At 37.6% G+C, this 21,419-nt stretch overlaps 3 protein-coding genes across 4 annotated transcripts; 2 read left to right on the top strand and 1 right to left on the bottom strand.

The window, feature by feature from the left end:
• On the top strand, positions 1 to 6,940 carry LOC103452990 (uncharacterized). 2 transcript variants are annotated; one of them, XR_003767902.2, is made up of 13 exons: positions 1 to 426; positions 704 to 926; positions 1,057 to 1,143; positions 1,419 to 1,465; positions 2,686 to 2,743; positions 3,210 to 3,323; positions 3,752 to 3,877; positions 4,338 to 4,449; positions 5,154 to 5,242; positions 5,716 to 5,799; positions 6,013 to 6,134; positions 6,329 to 6,481; positions 6,624 to 6,940. XR_003767902.2 is itself a non-coding variant. In XM_008392514.4 (13 exons), the coding sequence occupies exons 2-13, from the start codon at positions 845 to 847 to the stop codon at positions 6,674 to 6,676; spliced, it is 1,188 nt and encodes a 395-aa protein (XP_008390736.2). In that variant the 5' UTR covers positions 1 to 426; positions 704 to 844; the 3' UTR covers positions 6,677 to 6,940. The 2 variants fall into 2 exon arrangements, 1 of the variants encoding a protein (XP_008390736.2); XM_008392514.4 differs by having other exon boundaries at positions 6,268 to 6,481.
• Positions 6,941 to 11,491: 4,551 nt separating this feature from the next.
• LOC103452991 (tubby-like F-box protein 3) lies at positions 11,492 to 14,667 on the top strand. The gene is made up of 6 exons (XM_029091594.2): positions 11,492 to 12,009; positions 12,698 to 12,785; positions 13,043 to 13,172; positions 13,261 to 13,440; positions 13,672 to 14,145; positions 14,380 to 14,667. Exons 1-5 carry the CDS (start codon positions 11,701 to 11,703, stop codon positions 14,141 to 14,143), a joined length of 1,179 nt encoding a protein of 392 aa, XP_028947427.1. The 5' UTR covers positions 11,492 to 11,700; the 3' UTR covers positions 14,144 to 14,145; positions 14,380 to 14,667.
• Positions 14,668 to 15,961: 1,294 nt separating this feature from the next.
• Positions 15,962 to 18,528, bottom strand: LOC103452992 (inactive beta-amylase 9). The gene is made up of 3 exons (XM_008392519.4): positions 18,100 to 18,528; positions 17,209 to 17,691; positions 15,962 to 17,108 (listed from the first exon to the last, which is right to left on the bottom strand). Exons 1-3 carry the CDS (start codon positions 18,322 to 18,324, stop codon positions 16,227 to 16,229), a joined length of 1,590 nt encoding a protein of 529 aa, XP_008390741.2. The 5' UTR covers positions 18,325 to 18,528; the 3' UTR covers positions 15,962 to 16,226.
• Between the last annotated feature and the right edge of the window lie 2,891 nt (positions 18,529 to 21,419).

Genomic DNA, 21,419 nt, shown 5'->3' with positions numbered 1-21,419 from the left:
GTCGGCAGTTGGCTTATAATTTCAAACGCGCAGCCAAACAAATTCAGGAAAAAGACAAACATCTCTCGGCCGTCCCCAGCTTTGCCACCTCTTCTTCTCTCCCTCCTTTCTTCTCCCCCTGTCTGTCGGAGGAGCAGAAAACGGAAAATACAGAAAACCCACCTACACTCAATCATCGTTTTCCAGTTTCAAATCTCACTCCAAAAAAAGAAACAAAAAAGAAAAGTGAAATTCTCTCTCCCCTTTCGTTCTAGGGTTTCCGCATTCGCGCATTCTCTTCCTGCTCCGCCACTGCGAGCATTGCCTGCTCCGAGCTCGCGGAGACTTTCGATTGCTGCCGATTTGGATTCTCCGATTCGGTGTCGTTTCCGATAATTGCGAGGGCTTTTGTTCGGAGGAATCTTGCGAGCACGGACTGAGGTGTAGGTGAGGCTCATCGGCTGCTTTATTTTTTATTTCGATTGTTTGAAGTGGTTGATTAAGCATTTATTCGAATTGATCTTTAGGTTGAAGGTTTTGATAGGGTTTTGGATTGCGGTCGCACATTAATGAATCCCTTTTTTATTTATTTTTAGCTAAATTTGGGTTTAGAGTACGGGTTAATTTGAATTGCGAAAAAAGATGGATTCTTTCGTGCTTGTAATTGTGAATTGGCCATGCATTTTGAAATGTGCTTGCTATATGAATTTATTTTTACTCGCAGGCTCACAATCCGCGTAGTGATTTCGGTTCTTCTGTGGTAATGCAAGGCTGGATAATGTTCGTACGGTTTTACATGGACTCATTTTTTCGACAGTGGAAGTGAGTAGTGCTGATTGTTACCTACCAAAATATACGAGTCTCGATGGTCTGTCCACTTGGAAATGGGAGGATGGCCGTCATGGCAAGGCTTCTGGCGGGCGTGAATGTCTCACAGAGCATAACAGGTACTATATGACCTTTGCATGTAGTCTTGTTCATTATGTGGGATTTCTACACTCTGCCTCACTATAGTCTACGGCATTGCGTTGCCTGTTTGGTTTGTTATTAACCTCATTCCCTGTATGCTCCGTACAGAAGGAGTTGGCCATCACAAGTTTGCTGCTCAAATAATCTGCAGAGAATTAAGTGAGGCAAATGAAGCTAATTTACTTGATGAAGAAGGTGATATCTTTAATTAATTCGGACACGGCTTTAATAAAGAAGTGTACTTGTTCTACGGTCACGAGGTTAATGATAATCGACTAGGAACATCTTTTATTCGACATTAAAATACTATATATCCATAAACATAATTAAGACCATTTTGATCAACTTTAGCAGATTAATGTGCAACTTTAATTATTTTCATTCTGTTTCTAAAAATTTAGTTTTCCAGATGCATATGCATCACAGTTCTTGGTTCAATTTTGTTTAATGATTTCCATATGGGTCTGCAGATATGCATGTGTTTGGTTTGAAGCCGATGGATGATCCTCTACATTTGGTAAGGCTTAGATTACATGGATTTGCCCATGTATTCTGAGTATTTCTGCTTTTGCACAGAACAAACTTGTACCTAATCATGTACGTATGTAATACTGTTCAAGCTGGCACTTTCTTTATATCTCCAGTCATAAACATTAGAAACTTATATTTACTACCTGTGTGCTTGTAATAAAATAGCGGTCATAAGACTCATAACTTCCTCTTAACTGGAAATAAGGGAGACCTTAACCATCTAAGTCTCTAGTGACTTCTTTTGCTAATAAATGAACATGAATTTATTTTCTGGGGGTGAATAAACTTCAAGTAGTGGATAGTTGCAGTAACACATTGAAGAAAGTAAATGATCGCGAAGTCATCAAAATTCAAATTGAGTACACTGGATCAGTGTGATGATCAGCAATTACTATGGTCTCTGTCTGTAACAAAAAATAATTCGTTTTATGTATAAATAAGTCGATATGAATTATGGTGCAGTGAGAGGCTGAGTGGAACTTTATACAGTTTTCTGTGTGATTGCTGTAGGAACCTTATGACTTCTTGGATACAGTAACTAATATGGAATATGATTTTGTGGTTAGCAGAAATTTAGGTAAAGTACCTTGGGGTTTATATCCAGGGACCAGGGGTTGAATCTGGCCTTTACCTTGGTTTGAGGTCTTGTGGATGGGAGAGGACTACCATCCACCGTCCTTGACTGGACTGAGAAATTAAGACATTTCTCTCAGGTTTAGATTTATATAAGTCAAACAAGTATCATCACCCGATTAGTGACTACTTTAGCCTGTGAGAGTGTTTGTGGCAACTATAAGACCTCTGCTTCTATAATTTGAAGACACTGTTACTCCAAGTATTTATGTGAATGCATATAATGACTAAAATCTTTATCTGATCCCGAAGGGACAAAAGTACTTAAAGTTGCGCCTTTTGTCTCTCTATGGTCTATTAAGTATCAAAATGCCATGGTAGAATCTTCAAAAAAAAAAAAAAAAAAAAACATGATATTTTGATTATGCACAAGGTGCCTTTACTAGATGGATTGTGTTAGATATGAATACTTTTGCGTTTTATATAACTTATCTACTTTAAGTAAAAATAAAATAAAAAAAGGTACCTAACTTTACCTAACTGATCTGTGTAATTGTTTATATCTATGTGTTTGTGTGGTTATATCTCTATGCATAACCTCTATCCAATTTGATTATTTAACATACTGTGAAGGTATGTTGCAATGCTTGTAAAAAACCGGTCAAGGCCAGTCAGTATGCAGCTCATGCAGGTTTGGAGGTCCTTTTTTCTGTTATTTCCTTCAAATAGTTTTTTTTGTGTTACTTAAACCTTTTATATGCAGACACACATGTTTTTTCCCCCTTGTTATATGTGTATGTGTGTCAGCGCAGTATTCTTGCGCGTTATAATTTGAAGCATGCTACCATGTAAAAAAGTACTCGATGCTAGCACCCAATGGAAACCTTTGGATGTGAAGTAGTTCTCTTCACAATATTTATTGCTCAAATGTTTGTATGTGGTGTGTTGCATGCTTGATGGAGAAAAAAAATGTGTTGCATGCTTGATGGAGAAAAAATGTGTTGCATGAATATTCACGTTCCAATCTAGGATCTCTCAATGTGGCAGAGACCTTATCCATGTTTATTGGACTGCATGTAGTGTTTGCTAATTGGTTCCTTCCTAACTCTTTAAGTCTGCTGGTTTAGCCTGGTGCTGAAATAGCCCGAAATTTTCAGAACTTTGCAGGTTATTAAATTCTACGCAGGAAACTACTTTGGAGCTTGATGGAAGTATGGGGCAAAGGAAGCCTCCAAGGAAGGAGAGGAAAAAGTCATCAACTGCTCATGCTAGTATCCTTCTTTTTATTTATTTATTTTCTTTTTGAGAAGAAACAATTTTATTAAAGAATAGAGAAATACACATAAGTGGATAAGAAGTCCACCAACTATATTAGAAAGGAAAATCCCAATAGGATTTGGCTACAGCAGCCATTTCTAGACCTAGCTCACTCCTTCTTTTTATTTATTTTAATAGTAAAGTTTAGTGTTTCCTTGTTCTTTCTTACATTTCTTACTGATGCCTCATCTCATTTCTCTTATTCATTTCTACTTGAACCAAAGTGTAGTAAAGTGTTATGGAAGAGTTAATAGCAGTTATTATGTTAACACAATTTTCTGAGTGTTCTGCAAGTAGCATCTTGGTGGTATTTTTTTTTTCTGAATCAGAGGATACCGTTTTCTAATTGCGTAACAATTCAATGGTTCTTAACCTTTTCTAGACCAGTCCGCTTTAGTTGGAGAGCTAGAACGATCTGAATCTGTAGATGCAGACGATAACTCTGTGTCACAATTCCAGTTGGATGGGCAAATTGGAATGAATCCTGGCTCTTTTATGGAGGCAAAAAGTAACTCTTTCTTGCGCTTATTCTTGTCTTCAATTTGATATCTTGACTTTCCTCATTTCAAAATTCTGCTTTGTTTTATCACGTTTTTCCTTTCCTTTCCCCACTTGTTACTTTTTCACCATTAGGGTACAATTTGGCATTTAAATCATGTTCCTCAACAAATTAATCAGGCTATAACTTAGGGCCTGGTATGTGAAGTATTTGGCGTATTGCAGATTGTGTGTATATATAAGATTCTCCCTGGAGTTTAGTTCTATTCTTGGTATCATCTAGCAATGTCACTTTCTTAAGTTGATTTGCTCAAATCTGCACTCTTCCCTCCTTTATTTTCTTCACTAGGGAGGAGTGCATAATGACTTTTTCAGAGTGCAAAAAAGATCTCCCAAATAAAGCAATAAAATAAATTATTATACAGCTATTCTGCATAAAGATTTGTTCAATTATGTACCATTTCATACAGTGAATTCAGCTTATGCGGACGCAACGTACATGATGGATGGTTCTGGAGTTAGTCCAGGAAATACCAATGGCTCAACATCTGTGACCCTTCCACCGACAAAACGATTTAAAATGTATGTTTTTTATTCTTGTAACCATTAATCATCTTTGCATTATGATTATATATACATATCTTAAGTACCTAAAAAGTCTCTATTTGAACTTTGAACATATATTGCACATTACTGTTCTCACTGTTTTCCTTTAGTCAGTTTCTTTTGCTTCCCTAGTTCCTCTGATCTTATGCACGGCCAAGAACCACAGTCAATTTTCTTTCCCTCTTTTAAGGATTTTGAGTACTTGTGCATTGTGTTTCTGGAGCAATTTAGAGAAATGGACTTTTAGTGGCTTTTGACATATTTCCTGTAGTGGGGTTAGAATAATGTCTAGACAATGTGCGCTTAGGAATGTGATCTAGGTGAATTCTTCTTTTAATCGTTCCTGAACCTGTGCTTCCTTTGGCTTCTTCTAGAGATAAGGGCCGAGTTGCTACTTTTGTTGATGCCTTAAATTGCAAATTTTTTAATCTTTATTTATTTTTGTTTATTAGCTACCTACCAATGGTGGGTAGGGTGACATTGCAAAGTTTCAAAAGTGGGATACATTCTTGCATCCTTTATATAAGTCAAATGCAATGGCTTATTGGAAATGTTCAGTTGATCTATTTCTTTTTATTTTTTATTTTTGTATTTATTATAGAAGAAGCCTTTATATGCTGTTAGATATTTGTCTCTCTTTTCCATTAAATGATGCAAAATGCCTTTTTCCCCACTTGTAGGATACCAGGTCATCAGCTGCCACTATCAGATGATATAGGAACAGCATCTGCTGTATCAAAACTTGCAAGTACTGAGGATGCATATCCTTGTGAGGATCTTTAATTCTTGGAATTTTTATATTACATTTTTATGTAGCTTGTCAATTATCGAATATCCAATCACTGTATTTTATATTATACTTTTAAATCCTCCCTACTCTTAAAATTTAAAATAGAGGGTCTTTGCATTTATAACTTTTCATGTATAGCTATCCTCATTACTTGGGAATGAGTATATCGCAACCATTTTTCATAGTATGAGAAGTTGGATATAATTGATTTTGATGTTTGATTCTCATTACGCATTAATTCAAAGAACTTTTTGATTTCCACCCCACACCCTAGAGGAAACGAAGAACTGAAATAGGGAATAAACTACAAATGGATTTCATTGTTTCATTATTTTATATATGCATAAATATGGTAACTATCACCTCTGGCGTAACTAAAACTTTATTGATTCTCTAGTTGCTTCTAAATTTATGGTGTATTCACTAGGTATGTATTTCTTGAATGTGTGCAGATAGGGATTCTCCAAAAGGAGCCATTTCTGCTCTTAAATATAAGAAGTCCGGGCAAGCCCTTGACTGCTGCCTGCCAATTAAAGGTATGCTAATAATAGTGTCCGTTTGGTCAGTTCTTTTACTTTCGATGCAAAGATTAACAATAAGGTCTTGGATTAAAGATGGATCATCATATGTACATTTTGAACTTCAATCAACTTCTTGGGAAAGTTTATCCTGATGACCATTCTTTCCCAATAATCTACTGTACGTGCTCTCTGCTCACACTATTTGACAAAGAGTTTTGTGTTAATCAGATTGTCCTCTTCCCCTGGCTACTAAAGTATATTACTCTCAAAGAGGCAATCGGCTCCGATCAGATCTTAGTCATCTATACCATGAGGCAATGGCATCAACTGAGGAGCTTTGTGGTGACATGGTGAGTCACTAGTATTAAGGTGTTAAATGAGTATCAAAACAAGATACGCAAAATTGTCTCCCCTCTCCTTTTTCCATCAAACTTTTTAGTGACAGGCAGCTACTCTGAGATATAATTACTTATTGTAAAACAGAGAGACTCACAACCTTTGCCTTCTTTGCGGAAACCTGACCAAATTCTCGCACAAAATTCAGAAGTTTGTTTGGAGAACTCAATAGGTTGCCTGCCTGATGGTGATTTCTCAAATCAGTTTCCTGTGGATAATGTTCCAAGGCCTCAGGTGGCTGGCGTTGGTTTAGCAAGAAGCAAAATTCTTTCAAAACCTTATTCTTTTGCGGGTAACTCAGGTATTCTTGAATCCTTTGTAAGATGTTTAGTCTAGTGTTTCGTTAGAAGCGTACATTAGATTCGATCATACTTGTTTGTTCTGTAACTACTTCCACAATGGTAAATAAATCCTTCACCCAGACAGTTTCATTGGTTTTGTAGGACAATCATTGGGGACCATGCAACAGAAAACTGGCAGCGTTCCCGTTATATAGGAGTCCTGGTAGGAATTTTTGCCTCGGTTAAGGTTTAATTTTGACCTAATACTTGAGGCTAGGACTTAGGTTTCATTTCGAAATTGACTAAACTCATCATTAAAATGTTCATTCTAGGCCTCTACATAATAGTCAACACTGAACCATGTTTGTATATCACTTGCTGTGCATGCTGTCCTAAGTTTCCGTCGAACAAATGCTACTCTTGAATTTGTAAATATGACTGCTTGGAATGTTTTAATTGATGCAATATTCTTTGTGTTACATTAGTTTCGTTAATATCGTCTTCCTTTTACTACAATTCTTCTGTACACTCTTCGATCTGTTACATGGAGAAACATTTCACCTCATCGGTTTTTTTTCCTCTCCCGTGGGCCTGTGGGTATGGAAAGTTTGGTGGAGATGGAGACATGTTGCTCCAATTCAATCTGAAATTAAGTGGGAATTCTCAGTTGGTGGGGCCCTGGTAAGTTTCCATTTGACATTTATGCAATGAAAGACGCACAGGCCTAATCCGTGATAACAGCAGACAGCACAAGACGTCTGTGACAGCAACAGATTTAGGCTGCTTCTTGTTATTGTGGTACGATATTTTTAAATATCTTGCTTAATTATAGAGGTATTTGTCAATTTCCCCCACCCCATGAATTTGTATGGAGCTGCCAATTTTCTCCTTGAATTTTAATTTTAGCTAATTACGCTCCTGAACTTTTATAATTGGCCAATTTTCCCCTTGAACTTTAACTTTCATCGATTACGCCCCTAAAATTTTATAAATAACCAATTTCATCCAATTTTTCATTCTTTTTGCCCTCATACAATTGTCATGTGTTGTCTGCGTGATCAAAATGAATGGAAAATTGGATGAAATTTTTTGAAAATCTAGCATCAAGGGAAGATTTGGTTATTTACAAAAGTTTAGGGGTTACTCGGTTAAAATTAAAGTTCAAAGAGGAAATGGATAGCTATATATAAGTTTGGGAACAAATCGACAAATATGCCATAATTATATTCTAGATATTTTGATTCTTTAGATATAATGGCATGTCAGTTAAAGTAATGCTAAATTATGGCCGTCCCTATTCTTAGGTGTGTGATGGATCTTGTTTCCAAAAGCATGTCTAGATATCAAGATAAAAGAATTACCTAGAAATGCTAATCATGTCTTGGATCTCTTTAATTTGATGCTTTCATTTGTTTATTGGAACAAGAAATTGTTAATCAACATCTTTATCAGTACAACTTGCAGGAGCAATTATTTACATTCTAAAAAATTTATCCTGTGTTTTTCACTTGGGAAAACACACAGGAGAAGTTGCGTCTCAGAGAGTGCATGGTGAATTTTTTGGAGTGTCAATAAGAATTCCTTAAATTCTATACCAAGTGATTGAAAGATGATTTAAGGCTGATGTAGGTGTAGGTGAAGGATGCTTTGAGAATATCATGCTGGTCATGTGATTAATAAGACTGGCATCCTCTTTTTGCAATAGTGCCCCCATTTAAAAAGTTGGGGAGTGTCACTTTCCTAATCCTACCAATTGTTATGTGGGGCTCTCACTTTTTTTTGTGAGCAAATAAATGAAGAGTGGGTGGTTTTTGAGGGTATCAACACCCCTTTATGTTGTGGACAAATCACAATTTGACGTGTTAGAAACTTTTTTTTTTTGTGATTGTAATGACCTGTTTTTGTAACTTTTTCTTTTTGTGATCGTAATGACCTGTTTTTGCATCTGACTGTGATTTGCAGATGTCTCTAATGTAATATTCTTAAACAAGAGTAAAATACAAACCTTTGTGTAAATCCTAAATCCTAAATCCTCTCATGGGAGAAAAAGGTCAATTTTGTTCCTCTTCACATCAGGTTTGGCTCCTCCCAAAGGGGATCTCATATGTGTCTCAAAGCATTAGCATTTGCCAGTTTGTTTGTCTGGTGGTTTCTGATTTCAAGCGTCTCCGTTTAACAACCGACAAACTACGTGTTCCTCTCCAATTCAAGTGTCTTCATTTACACATGTTTTTTTTCTTCCCCTCATGTGTTTCCTTTTGTTTCATCCCTTTATCTTTACGAACTCTGTTTTCCGTTTTAAGTCTTTTGTGGAGAGAACTTACATAGAACTAGTTCCCTGGTTCATGAGATTTCGACGTAACAATATGCTTTGCCGTGCGTAAGTTTTTTCTTACGTGACAATCCGTATTGGACCGAGGTGCTAAAGATGTGATGAATTCATTCTATGTAAGTTGTTCCCGTGAGAACAAAGGTCGAGTTTAAAATTCATAAAAAGAAATTAAACAATAAGATAAAATATGGAATTTAGGTTAGAGATTCCCGTCAGAATTTGTACTAGGGTCCTAGGTAATATGAAAAACAAAAATAAGGGCTGTCACACTCGTAGAGTACGTAAATTTCGGATGCTACTTTTGCAAGAAAACAAAAATTCTTGTGTGTATAAAGAGCAAGGGAAAGCCAATTTGTGGATTAGTCTGTAGAAATTGTTTTATATTGCATAGATTCCACCTACTTGATCAGCCGGCAACTTTGTGCTATCCGCGGCTCCGCCCATCGAGTTAGACTGTGATTATATATCCATTTTGGGCGTTGTGTCTCTCCGCGCCATGTGACAACCTTACTTACGACTTTCTCACGATAATCTTGCCTAAGATTTTATCGCCTGACCGAGCTTGCGGATTTCATTTTCAAGGAACTTAACAAGATGTATAAAGTACGAATTGAATTTGAAAATTTCCATCTGACTTCTTGAATTGCATTTTCACCAGGCAGCAACTGAATTAAATGAGGCTATTAGACCATATTATTATTATTATTATTTGGTTGGAGACCAAATTATTAGTTGAAATATGGGTTAGGCTTTGTCTTGCTTAGAGTATTTTCAACACCCTGGCTAAATGAGGCCTTTTGGCTGCTTTAACAAAAAAATGCAGAAAAATCAAGCTCCAACGGGCTAGGTAAATGACTAGCTATCTTATATAGTTAGGAGCAAGGTCTAAAATATCAATATTATCCCGATATTTCCTTCGAAATTTCCGTGTTTTTGGACTACCGATGTTTCCAATATCATCGATATTTTAGACTTTGATAGGAACTCTATGTGGTATTAAGTCACTCATGTATCTTATCATGCAATGTATAAAGTGTAAAATATTGTACTAATTCATTATATATAAATGATTATGATGTGTTTAAACTTCTTTCATTAATTACTACATATTTTCTACACTCACAATGTTTGCCAGCTCGCTATATAATCAACTTAAATCAGTTAAATTCATCATGCAATGCATTTCCTTCCAATTTTTTATGATAAACTAATAGATAATTGACTAAATAAACATCCTACAAAGTTTCAATAAAAATTACCAAGTTTTTCTTACAATTTCCGTGGTTTTTATTCAATTTTTATCGATATCAATAATATCCCGATATTTTTATCGAAATTTTCATATTTTTAGACTATCGATATTTCTGATATCATCAATATTTTAGACTTTGTTATGAGTAGAGATCGTTAATTTTTTGCTAAATATCTAAAAACTATAAAATTAGATTGTTTGTGGGTTTCGAGAGAAGAAAATGGGGTCTGGTTGTCAAGTTTTGAAAAAAATATAATACTACATTAACTTAAGCTAAAATAGCTAGTATTGCTGAAATTGGTGAAACCCAAATTAACATTTGATTTTTTTTGAATAAACGATTGTATTTACACTAAGGGGAGGGATTGGGTATAACTTCACAATGGACTAACAATAATGTGATTCAAATTCGTCTTTAGCGAGAATCGAACATAAGACCCTTCACTTACAAATGAAGAGGAATATCACTAAACCGTAAATATTAAGTGACAACATTTAATTCATTTAGCTAGCTACAATAATAAAAAAATTAATTAGTATTACTGGAGATGGTCTTACAAACGGGGAAAATGTAATTAATTTTTTTCTTTAGGGGGAAGATATTCTTCATTAACATTAAAGTAGGAAGGAAATCAACTAATTTGCATTGAAACAAATTTCCCCAAATTAAAACATACTGATTATTTATTCAAACACCAAACCAAAGTTAACCAAATCCGATTAGATTAGATTAGATAGCACTTAATTTGGTGAATTAGTTTGGTTAAATTGATTGGACTTCAATAATCTTACCTACCGCTGAAGTCCAACCTAATTAAACATCCATTCATTTTTGGAATAAAATTAGAGTACAAGTGCTATCATTTGATGTTACTAATTCCTTTATTACATAATGGTAAACAAAATTTTATATTTAAGAGTATGATTTTAATAAATAAAGAATAATGCGAGTCACAAAAAATTTCACTTTAAATTTGTGCATCAAATAGTATGGCACAAAGCCAATTGATACTTCAATTTAAGTTGGAATTTGAAATTTATATGATGTCGAATGTGCTACATTAATTGGTACATGAATTTGGTGTACGTACCACTGTCCCTAAATAAAATATGCATTCTAACATAAGTAGTTTGTAACATGTTGGTTATGACGGTTACACCAAAAATTCACATACGTATACTTGGATAAATAAAAGAAAAAGAGAAATTGAAAGGTGCATGTTATATAAAAGAAAATTATTTGTGACATGATAAAAATATGGTTGACATTGCCTAATCCATTTTTTTCCCACATCAGGAAGAATATAAAACAAAATCACGTTTTCCATTTCACAGATTTCATTTTTTGTTGAACAATTTTGAATAATTAAATTATAAAATCCCCCGCCCCCCACCACCCAAAAAAAAATAATAATAATAATTAGAGAGTATAATAATATGGACCCCAGAAAAGAAAAACAAAAGCTTTTCCCACTCACCAAACAACAAATTAGAAACAGTATAAGATAACTGAGAAAAATTATGAAAAAATACGCCTAAGGTGCTCTGCCCGCTGGATTCTTGTTCAAAATTCCCACATCCTCCATTTGAAATCCAAGTCCAATTTCTCATCTCATCGTCTTCTTCTTTGTCCTGGAGTTTGAATCAGTTGGGAAATGTCGATAAGGAGTTTAATCCAGGACATCAGGTTCTCGCGGTCGCAGCGGGTGGTGCAGGTTTCGGCGGGGAGGCCGGCCGGCGAGGCGGTGGGGGAGCCGTTGATTCAGGTATGCTGGGCTCAGATGCCTCAGGAGTTGCTCAGAGAGGTGCTGGTTAGAATCGAGGCTTCCGAGGACGCTTGGCCGCTGCGGAAGAGCGTGGTCGCCTGCGCCGGTGTCTGCCGGAGTTGGAGGCACCTTACCAAGGAGATCGTCAAGGCGCCAGAGCTCTCTGGGAAGCTGACCTTCCCCATCTCCGTCAAGCAGGTCTCGCTCTCTCCCCCCTCTCTCTAGGAAAAAAAGGAAAAACTTTATATTGATTGAGTTCTTTTTCTTCTCTAATTGTTTGAGTCTGTGTCCAATATTTACATTTAGGGTGCAAATTTTATTGATTTATTGATTATGACTGCATTACAATTGGGTTTCGGTCGAAATTTCATTACTTGATTTGTTTGGGATGCTTCTGGAGTGTGATTGGAATTTGGAGTGAAACTTTTAGCATAATTCTTGGCCCTTACATGCAAATTTAGCCAAATTTTCAGTCGTTGTAATGTTTGGAAAGCAAATTTCTAGCCAATAAGTAGAGGTGGCAAATCAACCCATTGGGTTGTTAATGACTATCATCACCACTACCAATCTCACCTCTATATCATGGTGATATCAAATTAAACGGGTCTTAACGGCTACCCATTAACAACCATATGGGTTTATTTGCCACCTCTAGCTTTAAGTGGCTAAAATTGCAATTTTTAGTCTTTAGTTACCATGTAGTGTAAATGGATTAATAGGCGAGTGGAAGGGTGTAAGATCATGTGAATCATGTTCCGAATTCTAATTATGTTGGATTTTCGGGTTGGAAAATCTTGGGTTTTCCAATTTTTTGATTTATTGTTTACTACCTTCGTAATCGCCGTTGTACATATGCTCAGTATATGTTTTTCTTTTCTGGTTGCAGCCTGGTCCGAGGGATGACCTCGTCCGATGCTTTATCAAACGGAACCGTTCCACCCAAACATATTATCTTTTTCTTGGTTTGACCCATGGTGAGCATTTTCTAACCGAAAAAGGAAGTTCCATTGTTTTGAGTACATTTTGAATTACGTGAAACTTTTCTAGGTTGTCTTTCAAAGATGTAGATTTTCCATATTTGCTCTAATTTTTTGTTAGGTCTTGTAGGTATTGATTCCTCTCTTAAGAAATCAATTTTGCTTTCTGTAAATAGTGGACCTGTCCTCTTCTGGTTTCCTCATTCAGCTATAAGTTTTTGTTAACTGTTTTGTTTGTCTGGTGTCAATGGCAGCTCTAACTGACGAAGGAAAGTTCTTACTTGCTGCGCGAAAGTTTAAACGCCCCACCTGCACTGATTATGTCGTCTCACTACATGTTGATAATATGTCTAAGGGGAGCAGTAACTATATCGGGAAACTGAGGTGTGCTGAAAGATGTATATGATTTAACTTTTTTCTTGTTCCCCATGAACATAATTGTTGACACACTTTCCCCCCTCTCTCTGTGAAGATCAAACTTTTTGGGAACAAAGTTCACAATCTTTGATGGGCAGCCGAGTCATTTGGGAGACAAGATTGCAAAAAGCCGCTCCACTAGGCTTGTCAATTTGAAACAAGTTTCCCCTAGGGTCCCTGCTGGCAACTATCCAGTGGCTCAAATCCAGTATGAACTAAATATGATGGGCTCCAGGTAAAATTTATGCTTCTATGACAAGTTATTGAACCATACTTTAGAAATGAAATTATAAGAGTACATCTAGATCTAGTATTCCATCTGCATAGGTGATGCTTTCATTTTTTTTCCTATAATTCTTCGCAATACTCACAACAACATTGTGTGTGATCATAATGTTTTCGGTACACTTAGGGTGCATTTTCTTTTTTACAAACTGAGGATACTAAAGAAAATATTTATAAGCAGGGGTCCAAGGAGAATGCAGTGTACCATGGATTCGATTCCATCCTCTTCAGTTGAACCTGGAGGAGTGGCCACCACACAGGCAGAGTTTTCACATAATAATGCAGAATTATTTCCATCCCTCCCATTTTTCCGATCGAAATCAAACCGCGTGGAGAGTTTCCTGTCAGGGCCTTTGGCCAGACAGAAAGATGGGGTGCTGGTGTTAAGAAACAAGTCTCCTCGGTGGCATGAGCAACTTCAGTGTTGGTGTTTGAACTTTCATGGACGAGTAACAGTTGCTTCAGTGAAAAACTTTCAGTTGGTGGCTTCTCCAGAAAATGGACCCGCAGGACCAGAACACGAGAAGATCATCCTCCAATTTGGGAAAGTTGGCAAGGATTTATTTACCATGGATTACCGGTATCCAATATCAGCATTCCAGGCATTTTCAATCTGCCTCAGTAGCTTTGACACCAAGATTGCTTGTGAATAAAGGTATTGATTTATTAATTTGAAAGCTATTTTCTGTGATAGTAATTAGTTAAATTTGAACCTAACTTCACCAACTATTATATGCTTGAACACAACTCTTTCACCCTAGACACTCGTAACACTTCCAGAGTCCATACGATTGTTTGTGTTTGTAATGTTGATGGAGTTGGTTGATCTTTAGGTGCCAATATCTGTTTAAACGAGCATGATTAACCCTATCTTTTTCTTGCGGTCCAGGAGCAGCTATAGTGGGTTGATTCAATGAGGCTGTTCGCTGAAGGTGTCGTAGTGCTGGGATTGGCAGGCATGCAGCATGCTCAGACGCCCCAGCCCTTCTTGGATCATGATTTTGCCAAACCCCGGAGGAGTCCCGGAATTTGAAGGTGGAGAGCTTCGGTCCTTTGTCATCCACCATTTGCTGTAAATTTTACTTCTTAAATGTACATAGTAGCCTATTTTTACAAAACCCTGTTTACCTGAAATTTGACCACATTTGATTTTATATGTACATTTCGTTTCGTCCAAGTATAGGCTGTTCAATCCCCCGTTGGATTCAGACTTCCTTATAACTAGTTTGCTTTGCAAAGCTTCGTCGATGAAGGACTGTGGCTCTTCCACCGCTGTCCCAAACCTTGCCCGTCTTTTCTTGTAGTCTTTGCTATGTTAATGGAACGACGTGTGTTTCTGACAGTGGTACCGATTTTGCGAGTTTTCTGAACAGCACTGAGTTGGGTTGTATGGAGTGATGAGGCACAGCATACTTGTTGATCAAACTCCAGCATTTGTGAAGTGTTTGCATGCCATTTGGTTAGAGTAGGGTAATCATATTTAAATCCATTATTTTCTTTTGCACCCACTTATGTGGGATTCCAACACTCATCCTCACGTGTAATCCCATTTAGTGGTTCACACGTGAAGATCCACACATCGTCAATTGAAACTCAGGTCGGCTCTATGCTAAGAGTCCAGACTTGTTTTCAATGAAACTTAGAGGCTGGCTCTCTGTTAATAGTCCTGGCTTGTTCTTGGTGACAAGTTCATTGATTTGAGTGGCTCTCTGTTAATAGTCCTGGCTTGTTCTTGGTGACAAGTTCATTGATTTGAGTGGCTCTCTGTTAATAGTCCTGGCTTGTTCTTGGTGACAAGTTCATTGATTTGAGTGGGGCCCGAACCTTGGCTCTAATACCATATTAAAAAATTTTAGATTGACAGGCCCGGGAGAGCCTCACTCTAATAACATTGATACTGTTCCCAACTTTACTACCTGCCTAATCTGTCAGGTGTGGAGTTTTACCACAAAAGATCTCGGTATTAGTTAGAGTAGGGTAATCATATTTAAACCCATTATTTTCTTTTGCACCCACCAATGTGGGATTCCAATAGTAGCTTGTACCAGAGAGAATAAAAGCCTAAATTTGCTCATATGACCATAGTTTTTGGTACAACGTAATGCTGTGATATGCTGCTGTTCTTGTTATGATTTGAATTATATCACTGTTCTACAAATCCCCAACTAGCGCCACCTAGGCCCGACTTAGGCGCTAAGCGGTTAATCACCGTTTTGATTAATGCTTAAACATTTAAAAATTAACATTTAAAAATTAAGAAATGACACCTAGACCTGCTGAGGTGCCCACCTTGACCACCTAGGCACCTGCCTAGCGCATCCAAACTCATCTCGGTTGCAACTCACTTAGACAAAATTGGAAAACTTTCATTTTGTATTTTATTTTTTCAATAAATTATAAGAGACTTGTTGAATACTTAAATGAACACACATTATATGCTTGTTTTCCATGTTTTCATTATGTTCCAATACTTCATAATATATGTCATTCTATTTTGTAGTTTACGATAAAATTATATATATTTTAAGTATAGACACACAATTATTTACACGAAATATAATACATTTACTTAAATCCGTCTAGTCCACCTAGGAGCCTAGGCATTAGGCCCTAATCCCCGCCCGACTAGCGCCTAGCGTGTTTTTAAGACCTTGAATTATATACAATTCTGAGTCGGATACACGTATAGGAGACAAGTTTTATATATAAAAATACAACCACAAATTCTAACTTGTATTAAGCGGTTTGCATGCGGACGACTGATTCCGAATTCGTAGGTACGGACTCAACAGCTTCTTCTTCAATTGGTAGATCGTCTGACTGCAGCTGCGGTTGGTTAAGGCTCCGAACAAACTCAGAAAACGAAGGAAAATGATCGGGCGAGAAGAAATCAGCTCCCATTCTCTGATAAGTGAACAGGTTGATTGCATTCTCTCCCAACAAATTCTTCTTTATCTGTTGAAAGCCTTCGCGAGCTCCCGAAACTGATGAGTTTTGGCCTGAAATCTCAACCCCATGCTTTCTGCAAGCGGTTTTAATTTGTGATAGTAATAACTCGGGACTCGAAAGGGAGTCCTGTGGCTGATGTTCGTCCGATAGGTCCATTCCAGGCAATATAATTTTGCACGAATTCCTTGCAAACATCTGGGCAACTGCTTGGTAACCATCTCTAGAGGATGTGTTATAGAACCCAGAAGTCAGCTCAGAAGGGTGAGACCTTGTTTTGTACCAAGAGTGCATTAGCGGGACCTTGCCACAAATTTCCACTTCAGTGTCACTGAAAGTTGAAGAGACAAGGTCGAGGAGGCGGTCTCCGTGAGAAATAAGCTGGTTTGAGTACCAGGAAAGGAAGAAATCACCATATGGAGACTCCCATGAACCGCCATCATCCTTGAAGAAGTTGTTTGCGTTTGGGGACTGATCGTAGCTAGGAACATCATGAGGACCACCAAGACCCCACAAAGGGTTTCCGGCTGCTTCAGCGTGTTGCTTAAGAATGCTAAGCATGTTTTCATCATAACATTGGAATTCTCCAACCCCGGGAATCTTGTTCTTGCCTAGCCGGCGCTGAGATGGATATTGAAGCTCGCCATCTGGTCCTAAGCTCATTGAGATGCCCTGAAATTGACAAAACGGGAGAGATTGACAGTTTAGTACGCATACAAAACGTGAGACAACTAATGTTTCGTTATAAAGCTTAAGCATCATGGCTTCTTACCGCGATTGTGGAACCCAGGAAAGGCTCGAACGAAGATTTAAAGCTTTCACAGAAGTCTTGGTAAACTTGGGTTGGAGTCTTTCCATTCAGTACAGGAAGTTCATCCACAGCAAGCGATAAGCACTCTTTGTAATGCTGCCCCGACCGGTCCTTGAAAAAGATACTAGGCTGGGACGCGCCAAGGCGAGATACCCACGCAGGGAGTGGGATCTTGGGTTGTTTAGAAGCATGGAAGCAGAGTGAGACATGGAGCTCGAGGCCGGCTTTCTGAACCATCTCCGCAACGGCAAGATAGCCTGACCACTCATACTTCCCCATGGCTTCTTTCTCAACCATTCCCCACCAGACCGGGAGCTCAACGCCGTCCACCCCCAACAGCTTCAGAGCCTTCAATCCGGCCGCAATCGCTCTAGCATGGTTCACCGCGTTGCAGTCTGAAACCGTATCTAGAGGTAGCCCAACAAATAATCTCACTCCATCGTTCTGCATAGTATAGCACATCAGAAAAACAAGTCAATTAAGTTACACAAATCATGCCGGAAAATCAACAAATAAAACATTAGACTTCTCAAACATGAACAACTATATACTAAAGTTAAATTAAGGATTGTTTTGTTTGCTTCGAAAACATGTTCCAACTGAAATTCTAGTCTTCAAACGAACTAAGGACCTTAAATTCCTTTTATAATTTCATAATTTAAGATCAAATATATAATTTTATAAAAAAAGGTCAATTATATGAATCAAAATTTTAAATTTAACCACAATCTCACAAAAACAACTCCAACCTAAGCAGTTATTTGAAATTTAAATTCCTGTTCCATTTTCCTCCAATTTCTCAGAAACCAAACGAAAATCTAACACAACAAAATTGAAGAAGAAACCACTTACCGGTTTTGATTTTCTGGCAGGTCCCGAAACTTTACCGGACCGAACCGTTTCGGATTGTACGGCCCTCACAGTAAACTGAAGCCGGGGATTTTTCCAGCTCGTGCTCTGACCAAAACAGACGTTGGTCTTCAAATTTCCGTTCAATTCACAAAACCCAAGCTCCGTTCGCTCCAACTCGGTCTTTCCGATTGCCGCCTGAGAGCCGCGAAACACCGAAACCTCCATTTCCCAAACACCCGGCTATCCGAAAGACTCAAACTTTTCACAACCCAGAAAAGAAACAATTGAAAGATTGGTTTTTGTGGCTTTAACTTCTGAAAATCCAGAAAGTTTGAGAGCTTCCGAATGCAGATGATGACGAGTTTTGAGAAGTTAAGTAACGGCAACCTGGAAGCTGATATTTATATACACCCCAAATGTATACGCGTCTTTTTTTTTTTTTTTTTTTTTTAAAGAAAAAAATTGAAATGCCAAAAGAATCTTCCACGTGTCGATCGCACAGGAAGCCATATAGGTGGTTTGAAAATTTCTTTTTTATCTTTACTTTTTTTTATCTTTCAAAATTTTGTGCTTGGATGCATTTTTGCTCACACCTTATTTATCATCGTTAGATGAGTTTAAATTTTATTATTTATTTCTATTTAATACACATATCTCCATAATCTTCCAATTTAAATTCACCTATGGTGAGCATTATCGTCACCTGAAGGTGTCGAGTAAAAATATTCCACATAAATTTTGGTTATCCAATCCTAATGGTATTGTTAGGTTACTAATAATATAGGACAGTCATGTGGTTGTGGGTGTGTTGATATGTGGCATTGAGATTATGTGTTATCTCATTTAAGATTTAGAACTGGTTTATCCATTTCTGTCATTCCAAAAACAAATAATATCCTTTCAACAAAATTTTGTGTACATCTGATGGATCTTGATACTATTATTAAGAATTCACGTTGTCATCTGTCAATCATGGTATATAAAGAGATATTATACAGATTTTGTCTGTGATACATTGGAAATATATGATAGAGTGAGAAAAATAGAACGAATAGACAAAGCTAAAGAATGAGGATTAACATCGCCAGCCTAAGAGAAAGCAAAGGTAATGCGTAAGAACCCATTGTCTTTGATAATATAGTCTACCAAGTAGTCTGACTTTTTAAATATTTTTCATTGTTCGATCTTTTAAAGTCAATTTTCACAATTTATTTCTCATACAACTAAGCAGTAAGAAAAACTGAATATATTTAACCAAAAATTCTGAAATTGTCATCCCATACTAGAATTCGAATTAATTAATAATTTTGTGAGTTGAGGTGTGGAATACATAGATATGTGGAGAGATATCATTTGTGGACATGGACAAAGATTAGAGGGAGAGTAGTCATAGTCAAGTAGTCATTTTTTTTTGGGACAAAGAAAACATTCCATTAATGTAAGGGAAAATACAATTTGTGAGAGATGGACCTAAGTTCAAACAAAATACAAAGCCTTACATAAAACAAAGCAGGACATAAAAGGTAAAACAAACCCAAACCAAGTAGAGCACCAACCCAAAACACAAAGGGAGACCCATACATCATTAGGCTCGTAGGCAGTAAAAGCAGAAAAGCAACAAAAACCCTAATCTTCAACATCTAAAAGACCGCTGCTGTCGCCACCGCAGCTTCCACTGCAATAAAATCCGTCGCCCTAAAAGAAAAAGAAAACCCGAACCATAAACTTGATCTGAGAGGGTTGTGCAGAATCTGTCCACCAAGAAACAAAGCCTCCACATCCACACCTGCAAGGAATGTCACAAAATGTAACAGGAGGAGGGGGAGGGCAAAGGGGGTGTGTAAAACACCCTTGTTCCGAAGAAAATCGTTCCACACTTCGCCCAAATTTTCCTGCAAGCCTGTTCGGCAGTGGGATGGGAAGGCTTGGTCTTGAGTAAAAGAAGAGCCCAAAACTCCATGATCTAAATCGTGGTTAAGAGTTGGAAAAGAAGAGTGGGAGCCAGAGGAAGGACGAAAAAGTGGGTGCGAAGGTGAGGGAAAATGGGGAGGCAGAGAGCAGCTTCTGGGTGAGAAGTGGGTAGAGATCTAAGACAAAAACTCAGAGATTTGAGTGGTGATCACAAACGAAAAGGCATGCCAAGGACCCACAAACCGGCGGAGCCGATTTGGAGCGGTGGAGGAAAGGAAGAAAAAAGAAGAGGACATCAAGAAAGACGGCTGAGGAAGGTGTAGGAAGGTGGGGAGGAGGCTAGGAGGAGGAGAGGAGAGGGTGCCACTAGCCTAAGCCGAAGCAAGGGCCAGTGGCGCCATGGATGCTAGGGTTTGGAGCTCTTTCAGAAAGAACAAGTAAAGTGAGAAGTCGGGATGGGTTGAAATTAGGACGCTGTTTTTAGTAAAGGCTCTCACTCTGACAGAGAGCTCAGTCAAGTAGTCATATATAGATTGAGCAATTTCTTGAATGAACCGTTAACTTGACACAAATATAATATGTTTCGAATTAATCTGTTAAGGAGTCTGGTTGTTATCGGGTCACCCGTTAAGACCTGTTAACTAGTCGGGTTGTTACCGATTCACCCGATACGATATCGTTTGCTTGATTTAGATACTAAGCATATCAATTTCTTGCATGACAGTTAACCTGACGCGACCCATTAACAAATTGCGTAGTTACGGGGTCATTTGTTAAGAACCCGTTAAGATAACATGTTTGACACGACAAGATCCGTTAAAATAACAAATATGACACAAAAACAACATAAACACGACAAACACGACTCATTTATCCAGCGTAATAATAGATTTTAAGTTGAGTTGGGTGGTGGTCTTGGTTTACATGGAATACTAGGCAGCCACCTCATTCCAAATTCCATCAACCACAAAAAACCCATTTCTCTTCTCTTTTTATTTTTATTCAGAAGTTATTCAATCATTGTATCTTGTTTTGGGATATTGGAATGGATGTTTGGATTGGCGTGGCGTCGCAACTGGTAAATAATTCAGGAAGCCAAGCAATTCTTTGCGGTGCTGACTCAGCTCCAAGCCAGACTGCTTCCTATTTTATTTTCATGGACACACTGAGTTCCTATTTTTGATGCTCAGTTTTTGTTTTTGTTTTTTTCCTTCTCTTTTTCGGATGAGTTTGATTAATTGCCAACCGCACACGTCTCCGTGATAAGAACGTGTATGATATACTATCGTTATGATGATGCTTTGTTTCAATAATGAAATGCGTTAAATATAAGTTTTTTATGATTTACTCATTTGTGCATATGAATTGTGTGCATAATTTGCGCACGATCCATGTAAATAAAGTATTGA

This window comes from Malus domestica, chromosome 13 (assembly GCF_042453785.1).
Source record: "Malus domestica chromosome 13, GDT2T_hap1".
Lineage (NCBI taxonomy): Eukaryota > Viridiplantae > Streptophyta > Magnoliopsida > Rosales > Rosaceae > Malus > Malus domestica.
Note: the sequence above shows the minus strand (reverse complement) of the source record. Positions and strands in the feature narration are given on the sequence as shown.